The sequence below is a fragment of the Perissodus microlepis genome, chromosome 16 (genome assembly GCF_051167445.1).
Source record: "Perissodus microlepis isolate ML-2025 ecotype Zambia chromosome 16, ASM5116744v1, whole genome shotgun sequence".
In the NCBI taxonomy this organism is placed as follows: Eukaryota; Metazoa; Chordata; class Actinopteri; order Cichliformes; family Cichlidae; genus Perissodus; species Perissodus microlepis.
Window position 1 is genome coordinate 13,095,406 of NC_140476.1, and position 11,877 is coordinate 13,107,282.

The 11,877-nt window shown below is 38.1% G+C and overlaps 1 protein-coding gene across 2 annotated transcripts; it reads left to right on the forward strand.

Moving 5' to 3' along the window:
* Positions 1–903: 903 nt before the first annotated feature.
* arsh (arylsulfatase H) lies at positions 904–10,896 on the forward strand. Of its 2 annotated transcripts, XM_084907666.1 has the most exons (11): positions 904–1,070; positions 1,753–1,905; positions 3,685–3,806; positions 3,914–4,036; positions 4,314–4,516; positions 5,621–5,841; positions 7,331–7,467; positions 7,715–7,852; positions 8,031–8,190; positions 8,344–8,465; positions 9,545–10,896. In XM_084907666.1, the coding sequence occupies exons 1-11, from the start codon at positions 1,066–1,068 to the stop codon at positions 9,952–9,954; spliced, it is 1,794 nt and encodes a 597-aa protein (XP_084763792.1). In that variant the 5' UTR covers positions 904–1,065; the 3' UTR covers positions 9,955–10,896. The 2 variants fall into 2 exon arrangements, with proteins under 2 accessions (XP_084763792.1, XP_084763791.1); XM_084907665.1 differs by lacking the exon at positions 904–1,070 and having other exon boundaries at positions 1,727–1,905.
* The last annotated feature ends 981 nt before the right edge of the window (positions 10,897–11,877 follow it).

Below are 11,877 nucleotides of genomic sequence, written 5' to 3' on the forward strand. Positions count from 1 at the left end.
TCAATTACTGTTATTTTACCATACATACGATATAAATACAGTAAAAGTTATTCCATTTTGTGTTTGTGGCTTTTTGTGTATGTGATCTGTCGAAAGGTTAATAAAGTTCAGTGAGAAAAAAAATCGTAGATATGTCAGGTATTTATAGAACGACAGCCACACAATAATAATTCTCCCGTTGCAACTGATTTATTGTGACAGGTCTATAAAGACACACCTGATCAGTTTCTTAGAGATAGAATGTGGGAAGTTCCATAATGTTTTCTTGGTAAGCCAAACACACCTATCTTCATGAACACATTTGGTACCCCCCCCCCCCCCCCCCTCCCCTCACCCCAGGCATTACGCCCACACCAACCGTAAGCCGTCCAATTAAACAAACAGTGAAGGTGACTATGGAGACGAGGTAGTGACTAATAGAGTTTGCTCCCAACAAGTTAATCAGGTAGAATGATTTCTCATGAAAGGTCTTGTTTTGGTATCGAGATAAAATGAGTCATGAAAAATACAAGAGAATAATTTTGTGTAAAAATATCCCTCACAAATAGATGTTCTGAGGTATAACAAATGCCCTATAAGTCCATGAGTTTATTATATACTATAAAAGAGCTATAGTTATGTTTTTGACATCTATTTCCCATTATAGTTTGCAACATGTTGCTTTTCCATACCACTTAAACCCCTTAATTCTTTAAACTGGACTGAATAACTATTCATTGATCATAACTTTGAAAAAATAATAGTAGATAAAGATATGTAAAAAGTACGGAGCCCCGCAGGGGACATGGGAGAAAAAAAATTAAGACGTACTTTTGCGAAATCTCGCAAATGTTTTGCGAGATCCCGAATTAGTTTTGCGAGATCTGGCAAAAGTCGACAAGGGGTGTCGACCAGTAACTTGCAGGCCACAGCAGTTTTTTTGTGCCTTTATGTCCTACATTACGGTACAAATAAAGGTTCTGCGCTCATACTTGAAACAGTACTGTACAGTCAGCGAGGCGGGGCCAAGAATTTAGCTAAGAAGGAACTTCTGTGTTTATGGATTCATGATTGTGAGAGCCCATTATGAGGTGAGTTCGGATGGAAAAAAATTTCTGCTTATCGAGACAACTGCAAATGCAATTGCTCTCACACGAGCTACGGTAAGAGCCCGTTGAAAGAGCTCAAATTAAAACAAAAGATAAAAGGCACCTATCTGATTTCACTTTTGCTCTCCCGACAGTCCGAGCTTCAGAGCAGCAGCACCTATGTGTCACTTTTTCTTTTTTCTTTTTTTTTTACACATAAACTGTGCCACTGTTGCAAAACACGTATCACAGCAATAGACGCGTCATATTCTGGATTCGTTTTATAACCAAAACTAAGAATCGTTATCACGTTGATACATTAAGAAAAAAAGGTTTTTGGTATATAAAATGTAAGACGTGATCCAAAAAAAAAAAAAAGAGTTGCACGTCACAAGTGAAATCGCAAGAGAGTCCAAAGTGAAATCGTAAGTTTTATTTGTTCAAAGTCCAAAACCTAATACGGAGTCCAGAAATCTGATGAATTTATATAGGTTTTATTTAAATATCGAATAATCGACGTCTTAATCGCCAATGATGATAAAAAATACTAACCTTGGGTTCGGAAAATATGTCAGTGACTCTGACCCCTGGTTGTCAAGATATGGGAAGGGGGGGAGCCTAAAATCACATATTCTACTGAGAGGTTAAGAGAACTTCAGATGTATAACCAGTGTTTTGCTCTTAGGTCTGTCCTGTTGGTCCCTTTTCTCTTCCTGCTCCTGACAGCAGGAAGTGGTGTCACAGGGAAGGGATTTGACCAGAAGCCCAACTTTGTTCTAATGGTTGTTGATGACTTAGGAATTGGTGATATAGGGTGCTACGGTAATGACACCATTAGGTAAGTCTGAAATGTGTGTAGCTGTGTGTTTCGCTCCACTATTCTTTGTTAAGTTTATTTTTTCACCTTTCTAGAATTTCATTACTGGCTAAATAAATAAATAAATAAATACATTTTAAAGGACATGTGCATTTTTAAAAAACCTTCTGTAGTAATTAAACACTTTGAAACACTAGCTGATAGTGATGAACTACAATTGAGGAACTACTTAAGATCCTTTAGTAAACGTTGCAAAGCCACACCATGAGAATGGCCCATAACCCAAGCAAGTAAAGAAGTCAGGCATTTAATAAAATTACAAGTGTCTGAGCACTATTGGGCATTTTACAGTTGTTCTTGATCCCTTTGATGCACTTCAGTCATTTCCCCACCCATGCTAGCCTTTCTCATTGTGTTCGTACACACTGCTATTGTCTGCACATGCACTTCACTTCTGTTTTGTTATTGTGTTCATGCATTTCTCCTCTGGCTCTGACAGGTCATCAAAACAGTTTGTCCTTCTGTCACTCAGGACTACAGATCTCTTACTGACCTTAATGCTGTCCAGCATTGCATTAATGTTTTCAATCCAATGTTTTTCAGATATGTGTGAAAGCACACAGCCAGTCACACACTGTCAGTGGTAATAGTGAAATTGGCCTTCAGTTGAAAGCAAATATAAACATTTTCCTGTTCTCAGTCTTGTATCACAGGTGAATGTCATGGCACTGCTAATTACACACAAGCATGAACTGTTCTTTGTGTATAGAAATAGTGAAACTGACACAACAAACAAACTTGCAGATGTTCTCTTAAATGTTTCCATATGGCTGAATTAGTCTTGTTTTCAGTTAGTGTGTATGCTTTTCACCAAGTAAGGCGTCTCTGTTGTACAATCTAATGTTTACATATCTGGAGGAAAAAACTGCAGGTTGTAGGCTGTCATAAATATTTGGGAATTGTATTAAACTCTAAACTCTCTTTTAAGTCCCTAATAAAAACGGCATGTAATGTAGCTAAAGTTAATTTTAATCTTCATACCAAATAATATGTCTGTTCATTCAATTTTAAAGCCATTCCAGACTTTATGTAATGTAGCATTAAAAAAAGTTATTAATAGGCCATATTGTTATCACCACTGTTTAATTTTACAGAAATACAGCTTTCTTCGTTTTGAAAATGTTGTTAAATACACGAATATTTGTGTGTCTCTAGTTTCTTAAAACTGGGGTACATGGAAACCAAAATAATATAATATTATTATAATATTACGTATGACAGATCCTGGTGGTGTAACTTGCAAAAGCATTCGCTGAAGTTAGCACAACCTGTTAACTAAGTGACTTATCACATGTTATCATTTGAAAATTCAGTCCCCGCACCATCATATAAACCCTCTCTTTCAAGTCTTTCCTTGTTAAAGTGCTAAAGGAGTTAATGAGATACTCCTTCACACTACATCCTAAATCCTCATCATCACACATCTTCACAATGGTGATTAGCAGGAAGAAAATCCTGTAGAGGTGATACACACAGTGTGATCTGTTCATTTACTTGCTACTACAATGTGCTAAATGTGTATAATAATATAATACGTGCCATATTGTAAATGATTTCAAAACAGTGCAATCTGCAGCAGGGACAGGCTAAACTAGCACACTTGTCTGTGGCTGATCTCCCATTCCTTTTCAGTCTGAAGAGCAGAATTACCAATAATCTGAATGTGCATCCAGCCAAAAAAAAATGTGTCTCTGTTTAAACTTGGTAAGACCCTTCATCATATCTGTTCAATCTCTTTAGAACTCCAAATATCGACAGACTTGCTTCTGAGGGGGTGAAGCTTACTCAGCACATTGCAGCTGCTCCACTCTGCACCCCAAGTCGTACTGCTTTTATGACGGGCCGTTATGCAATCCGCTCAGGTAACAGACATATTGCTCAGTCAGCAAGTAGCAACCTGGACAAACTCCATGTTCCGTATTTGATTAACCTTTTTTATTTTTTGTGCATGTGTGCATCTATTGACTAGGAATGGTTAGCACAGGGCGTGTCCAGGTGCTGCTGTTCCTCGGAGGTTCAGGAGGGCTTGCACCCAGTGAGACCACCTTTGCTAAGAGACTGCAGCAGCAAGGATACACTACTGGTCTAGTGGGTGAGATGACATAATGTGCTATGGCCCTTTGGAAAATGGCACTTAAAGGTCTGCACACCGGGCATGTTTAATTGAGCACAAGAAGACAATTTGTGATGACATCAGCATTTCCTCACTTTACCAGTGAAAGTGGGAAAAGGTTGATGGCACTGGCAGCACTTGAAATTCATATGGTTTGCATTTGGCATGCACCGTAACTCATCTGAAGAAACATACCCAGGATTTATGGTTCTGGTATCTCATCTTTCTATATCTCATTTTCATTGTGTATCTACAGGTAAATGGCACTTGGGTGTGAATTGCAAACACAGAGGGGATCACTGTCATCACCCGAACCAGCATGGCTTCAGTTACTTCTATGGTCTACCATTCACCCTGTTCAATGACTGTGTGCCTGGAGAGGGCAGCGACGTGCTGGTAGATTTCCAGCACGCGCTCCAAAATTTGACCATGTTGCTCGGAGTTGGAATTCTCACAATCGTAAGTGTGATTTTTCTGTCAGTTTATCTTTGTTTTCATCTGCACACATTTTTTTTTTTCATTTATTGATCCTTTATTTATCCAGGTAAAAATCTCACTGAGATTAAAAATGTCATTTCCAAGAGAGACCTGGCATGATCATGCAATTATAATCATAACAAGAACAACAAGATCATAATGAGGTACATTTTATTTTAAAGAAGTCTCACAGAGGCATATTTACTGAAAAGAATGGAATTATAAGAAATCCTGAGGGATACAATATCCTTGTCAGACGATGAGTAAGAAACTGGAAAACAAAGAGTCGTTGTGCTAGTTGCCCCAAAGCAAAATTAACTGATGTGTGTAATCACTTAGACATGTGCTTAAGAGGTTGGAGGAAAAAAAAAACACAAACTGCAAATGCGAAATTCAGTTACGCCGCCCAGAAACTTATTCTAGAAAAAAAGAAAAACGTTAACACATGAACGTTTATTGATGGTACCTCACCTCAGCATTGGTATTCCCAGGAGAAACCAGGGGGTACCAGTTAGCTGTGTCATTAAAAATGATTAAAAGCAAATACAAAAACCAGGAACCACTTCATCCTCGTCAAATGTTAACAAATACAACTATTTTCTATTTTCTGTTCTAGTGTGAACAAAGGACACAATGTACTACTTGTTTCACTAAGGGAAAAGAATTAACTTTCATGGTAGTTTCTGATGCCATCTAGTGGTTGTATCATGAAGTTGCACAAAAGTAAATTAATAGAGAAGGGTCCCAGGAGTAATATCTGTACAATAAAATGTCTGTTATGGAGAAAATATGGTTAAATGGCTTTGTTAGAGAGGACTGAGTCAGTTATATATAATCTCTGGAGTTGTAGTTTGTAATCAGGTGTTGCTGGCAAACATTATATAACGAGTACCTAATTACCTGAGTACCTAATTTGTTCTCCTGCGTATAGAACCTAAGGTGAGAAAACCACTATAAAACCAAAATGCTTTCTAAAAACACTAGAAGTAAACTGGGAATAACTGTGAACATTGTCATTAGGGAAGAACAAACAGACAAATCTTTCTGAATCCAGCGTTTGTGTGTCTATGTGCTACATGTTTTCAGATGTGTGCCCGTGTGTGTGGCCTTTTTGAAGTCGGCCTGTGGCTCCTGGTACTACTTTTCTTTCTCTGCATCCTAGCAACCGCTGTGTGGTATGTGCCCTTTAAGTTCTTGCCAACATGGAACTGCATCATTATGAGGAACCAAGAAGTAATCGAACAGCCGATGACCGTGGAGACACTGCCCCAGAGATTGCTGGGAGAAGCACAAAACTTTATAAAGAGGTAAAAATGGTGGAGCAAAACAAATAATCACATGGCTTTTGTGCAGAGGCTTTTACTGGTAGTCTTTTGTTTGCAGTCTTATCAAGGAAGTTAACCTTGATATGATGGTTATGTTAGAGTTACAGCTGATTGATCTCCAACAATACTGATAATTTTCTGTTTCCCTTGTGAGGAAATTAACCTTAACATTTGAACTCAGACTGACATCAGTTCAAATGATTCTTACTAATTAGGACATTCTTTATTTCAGATAGTTATTACAGGGATCATTACCAAAATAAATCGTATCAAAATAAATCCTAAAACAGGATCTATAAAAAAGTATTTGAGTTATTTTCTCTCTTTTTTTTTATTGGATTTTTATTGGATTATGTGATATTTTTTTTTTTTATCCATATCACCATATGTTCATTATTAGTGGTAATGTCAATTATTTTATTTTCTGCCTAATTTTATTTAATTTATTTAATTATAGTTGTATTTTATTTGTTTCTATTGTTAATTTTAATGACCAAAAGTGTCTTCCTCTTAACAGTTTTTCATTTCCATACCCCATTTGTGGCAGCTACGTAAATTTCAACGTAAGATTGGTCACGGTAATCGGCAGTGTCTACAATGATAACTTTCATATCCTCAGTTAACATGACTGGAACGTTTTTATGAAAGCAATGGCTTGAATGTACTCAAAACAAAAAATTGTTACAAAATCTGCAGCTTCTCTCAGCGACTGAGGGACATTTAATGGTGTTTTAACACCTACAGTCCATTTAAATCACATCTGCACAAATCATCTGTTTGTGCAGATGTGAAGATAGTAATTGCACCCATGTGACAAAAAGAACCCCACAGAGATCCTTCGGAGGCGGTGGTCTCTGTCTGGTTCCAGACAAACTCCAAACCGGTTTGTTTATGGTTTGAACGGAATCTGACCCAACAGCTTGGTGTATGCTTCAAGTATGGCCTAAATTCCTTCCTGTAGCCAGGTATGCTTTGAATTCTGAGGCATGTCAGGTATCACAGATGTGCAAAGTACACAAATGGCTGTATGGACTAGCAACTAGTCATTTTTATTTTTTTATTTTCTGTATGAAAACAAACTAAAACACTGGAAAAAGATGCAAGTTTATAAACTCATAAACTGATTCGCACCAGAATAAATGAACTCTGGGTGTGAAAACGCCCTAAGATTCTTGTGTGTGTGGACCTGTGTTGTTTTGATTCACTTGAACTGTTTTCAACTCATTGAAGCAGTTTAAAAAAACTCTATATAGAGCATCAAATGTCACACAGACAACGCTAGTGGTTTAGTTTGCATCAGACTTCAGCTTCACAGGGCAATTTATGTGAGTGGGATTAGTTTATTGTTGGTTATGGTTGACAATGACAGGAAATTGCTTGTCCCCATTGCCATGACAAGAAAACAGGCAATAATTAAAAAGATAAAAAAGGCCTTTGAGAGAGTGTTCAACTCCTTTTTGCTGCTCATTAGGAATGTGGATCGTCCATTCCTCCTAGTCTTCTCATTGGCCCATATCCACACACCAATGTTTAAAACACCACAGTTTGCTGGCAAAAGTCGGCATGGTGCCTACGGTGACAACCTAGAAGAAGTGGACTGGATGATTGGTGAGTGAGGGTGGTGAAATAAGTGTGCCACCATGTGCATGCAATGTTAAATATTATCCAGTGGCTTGTAGCTTTGTGGCAGTCAGCAAACCATGTTTTTATAATCACTACAAAATATGGCCAAATGTATGAAAGCAAGATCTCAGTGAATCAGTTGCTCTGCACCAATTAGGAATCTGTGCAGTTCTTAATTTTCCTTTGAAATCAACCTCATCCTATTATCTTACCTTGCCGCTTGTCTTTTTAGGTAAAATTACAGAGACGGTGGATTCCCTTGGCATTGCCAACAATACTCTCATGTACTTTACATCCGATCATGGTGGGCATCTGGAAGATTCTGATTCACGAACTGGGCAGAAAGGAGGCTGGAACGGCATCTATAAAGGTAAACAATGTGTCAAGCTGTTTTTTTACTGATATTAAATTGCAAACTTTAAAGATTTTATAGCAGGCATTCAGACATTTTTGTAGAATTTTAAATCTCATGCGTACTATTGACAAACAAACCCCAAAAAAAATCACATTTCTGTGTTTTATTATGTCTCCTGTTGTTTCACATGTAGGTGGGAAAGCTATGGGGGGCTGGGAAGGGGGGATCAGGGTACCTGGTATTTTTCGCTGGCCAGGCAGGCTGAGAGCAGGAAAAGTGGTGGATGAACCCACTAGCCTCATGGATCTGTATCCCACCCTTAAATTTTTAGCCAAGGACAAACAACCAGACAGGTATATCAATTCAATCCCACAAGTGCTTTTTAAATTGTGTGTAATTGTATTAACTGAGTCTTGTTTCTTTCCCGTTTTCTTGAAAAGGTTAAAACAGTTTCCGATTGTATTTTACCCCATCGTTCTGACCTCTTTCTTGCGATTCTATTCCAGACAATCCGATGGCTATAACCTCATGCCGCTGTTGGAGGGGGAAGTTGCACGATCAGAGCACGAGTTCATGTTCCACTACTGTGGCATCTACCTGAATGCAGTGCGCTGGCACCCACCTGGCAGTAAGTTTACACATATATAAACCTAGAAGATCAACATTTTTGATTCTTTATTCCTTATTTCTTGTTACAGTTAGGGATATTAATGCCAAAAATTCCCAAAGTTTTTAACTAATGTGATCTGTAAATATAAACAAAAGAAATTTTAGTACTCAGTAACAAAAATTTGAAATAGAAAACAGCACTCAGAGACCTCAATTGCCCCCCGAAGGGCAAAGGCTATAATAAAACATTGATGCTTTATCACAACATGCTGACATCAGCCTGTTTTTTTTTTTGTTTTTTTTTTTTATTACCACGTGATGGGATTAGCCTAGAGTAGTAACAATAGCTGACGGTGTGTCTGGTGTTTTGGCTAAAGGATAAAATAAGTACATCCATATTATATGTGCTCTTATTATGTCTTATATTGTAAGCTGAATAAATACAGTGAGGGACATAAAAAACTTCTTTCTTATTTCTTAGTGCAGCAAAAACTTTGTCCCACTTCAGAACATCAACTTTGCACAGTTCATCAGTTCATATACAAACCTTCCCTAATATTTGTGTTAGACTCATTAAAATAGATGCTTCAGTGATTGTTTCACAGCTGGTTCACTGTTCACTGTAGACTGATTAATATCTAAACTCTAGAGCTGCAACCTTTCCAGCTTCATAAAAATCAATGATTGATGACAGTGAGTCTTTCCAAATCAATTTTTGGGATACGTGCGTCACAGCAGAAGATGGTTTTTGTTTTTCGTGTTTTTTATTTATTTTCATAGTAAATTCCAACCCTGAAATGTGTATTTTTAAAGGTCAAAGTAAGGCTGTTGCAAATAATTACGTTTCATTGGTTGGACTCCTGACTCTTTTTGCTAATTCCTGACTCTAGTCATTTTTCATTTGAATGATCTTTTCTATAAGAACAATGTAATGGTTTGTGTGCTACTAGTTCAAATTGATGGTTTTGTCATGATTATGACCTAGATGAAGATTTGACCTGATTTCAATACATACATTTATATATAAAGATAATTTTTGTTCACTTTTTGTCTTGCCACACTATGTTGATATCTTCACCGATGTGTGTTTCCATACAGGTGACTCTATCTTCAAGGTGCACTTCTTCACTCCCAACTTTTTTCCCCCGGGCGCCGGTGGCTGCTATGACACAAAGATTTGCCTTTGTCATGGAGAGCATGTCACTCACCATGACCCGCCGCTACTGTATAACCTCTTCCACGATCCCTCAGAGTCTCGGCCTCTGACTCCTGATACTGAGCCCCGATATGCTGAAATCCTTGAGCAGACCGCCAAAGCCGTGGAGAGCCATAAAAGCACACTCCCAAATGAACAGGCACTTGCTGATGCTCATTCAGAGGCCAATAGAGCTGAACAGGGCGTTGAATTGCAACTGACTTGGGACAAGATTTTGTGGAAACCCTGGCTTCAGCCTTGCTGTGGGACTTTTCCATTCTGTGGATGCAAAGAGAACACAACTCATATGTAAGAAAGACAAAAGTTGGAACAAACGACTTTGGCTTCATGAAGGTGCTCGCTGTTTAAAAAAATCGAATAAAATAGTTTAATAATTTAATTTGTGCTTTTGTTTTTTCATTGGATTTCTAGCACTTTCAGTTTAAAGATACCAATGTATTGTGTGGAAATGAAGAGAGAAGCTGAAAAATTAATAATTAAATTAATTAGAAATAATCCAGAACCAAGTGTATTAGTGTTGAAGTGGACTAAGGACTCCACACGACTATACCTGTGATACTGTAATCTACATTTTTGGTGCAGTTGAGTCAAGGAAGATTTAGCTATGTAATAATTCAGTGAAGTGAATTAGTGCTTTTAATTTGTATTGGGAAAAGTGGCTTCATGGTGTAGTGGTTACCACATTCACCTTACATGCAATGAGACAAGTCCAGCTTCACGGGGTCACAAGCTCGTGTAGCCTTAGTGCCGGTTCCAAGCCCGGAAAAATGAGAGGGTTGCATCAGGAAGTGTATTTGGCACCAAGTCAAGCGTGAGCATTCATCCACTTTGACAAGCCCTTGAGAAATAAAGGGCATCTTATAATAGGAAAAACATTAGCCGTGCTTGTTATATAAAAGAAGGAAAAAGAAAAAGCTCGGTGAGTTTTAATGATTTTGCCTGCATTCAGTCTTCTGGTGAGGTCATTGTGCTTTACCCTGTCTGTTTTTCGTTGTCTCTCTCTATGCTCTTCTCTTTCTCCTTACTCCAACTGGTCGAGGCAGATGTCCACACTCCCCGAGTCAGGTTTTGCTGGAGGTTTCTTCCTGTTAAAAGGGCATGTTTATTTATTTGCTTTAATCTACTGTGCCAAGTGTTTGCTTAGAGGGCATTATTGTGTTTTAGAGTCATTACGTAAAATGGGAAGTACCTTGAGATGACTAATGTTGTGATTGGGAGCTATGTAAATAAAAATGAATTGATTGTATTTTTCCTGTCTTTTTTTAATTTATTTTTTAATGAAGTTAATTCATTCATCCAGCAGTGCAGAAAATGGAGGTAAAACTGCTCTAGAAGGTAATATAGGCTGTGTTCCATTAGGGGGCAAAGTCAGACTGTGTTTGGTTTGGTGAAGCGCTTTCCAGCTTTAAAACAGAAGACTTAAGGGTTAAGTGTAAGGTTATAGTTCTGCCACTGTAGGCTGCTATGCTGTGGAATAATGATCATAATTATTATAATTAGGAATATTATGTATATTTACATTACAAAAGTAAGTCTTAAATACGCAAATGAGGTAAAGTATATTGTATCAACTTCAATTAAGATTTTAACACTAGTCATTACCAGAAATCATTTGACGTTTCCTCGTGGCCTTAAGTCTGTGCTCTCCTTAACCATCCTCGGAAATCCTCACCTGTGACTCCTTCCTTCCCAACGGTGCCATTTTCGTTACATAATAATACTTTTTGATCTTGCAAACACTTAAAACCCTTTCATTAAGATCTGAGCACAAAATCATCTGCTGAATTGCAGTGCTCAAGGACACTGAGGCAGGGTGGGTGGTTGACCTAGTTTGGCACGCTCTGGCTCCACAGATCTTCAATAATAAAAGACTTTAAAGACTGTGTGAACTTCTCCATCATCAGTGTCATCACCATTTATTATCTTCATCATCACCACTGTCTCCCTCCAGCAGTGGCTGGCTGTCAAAACATCAAAGTTTGCTACAGCAGCAGACTATAATTGCTCCCCCTCCTTCCCTCCTCTCTTTACCCACTTCCTTCGTCTACTCATCTCCTCCTCCTTTTTGTCCTCCTTCTCTCCCTCTAGAAATTGAACTTGCGTCTGCGACGAGAGAAATTTCATCATCATCATCATCACAGTAATTGTTGCCATCATGGCCGTAGTATTTACTTCTCTCCCTCCAGCAGAGACCCGTACATCAAACACTCAGCAA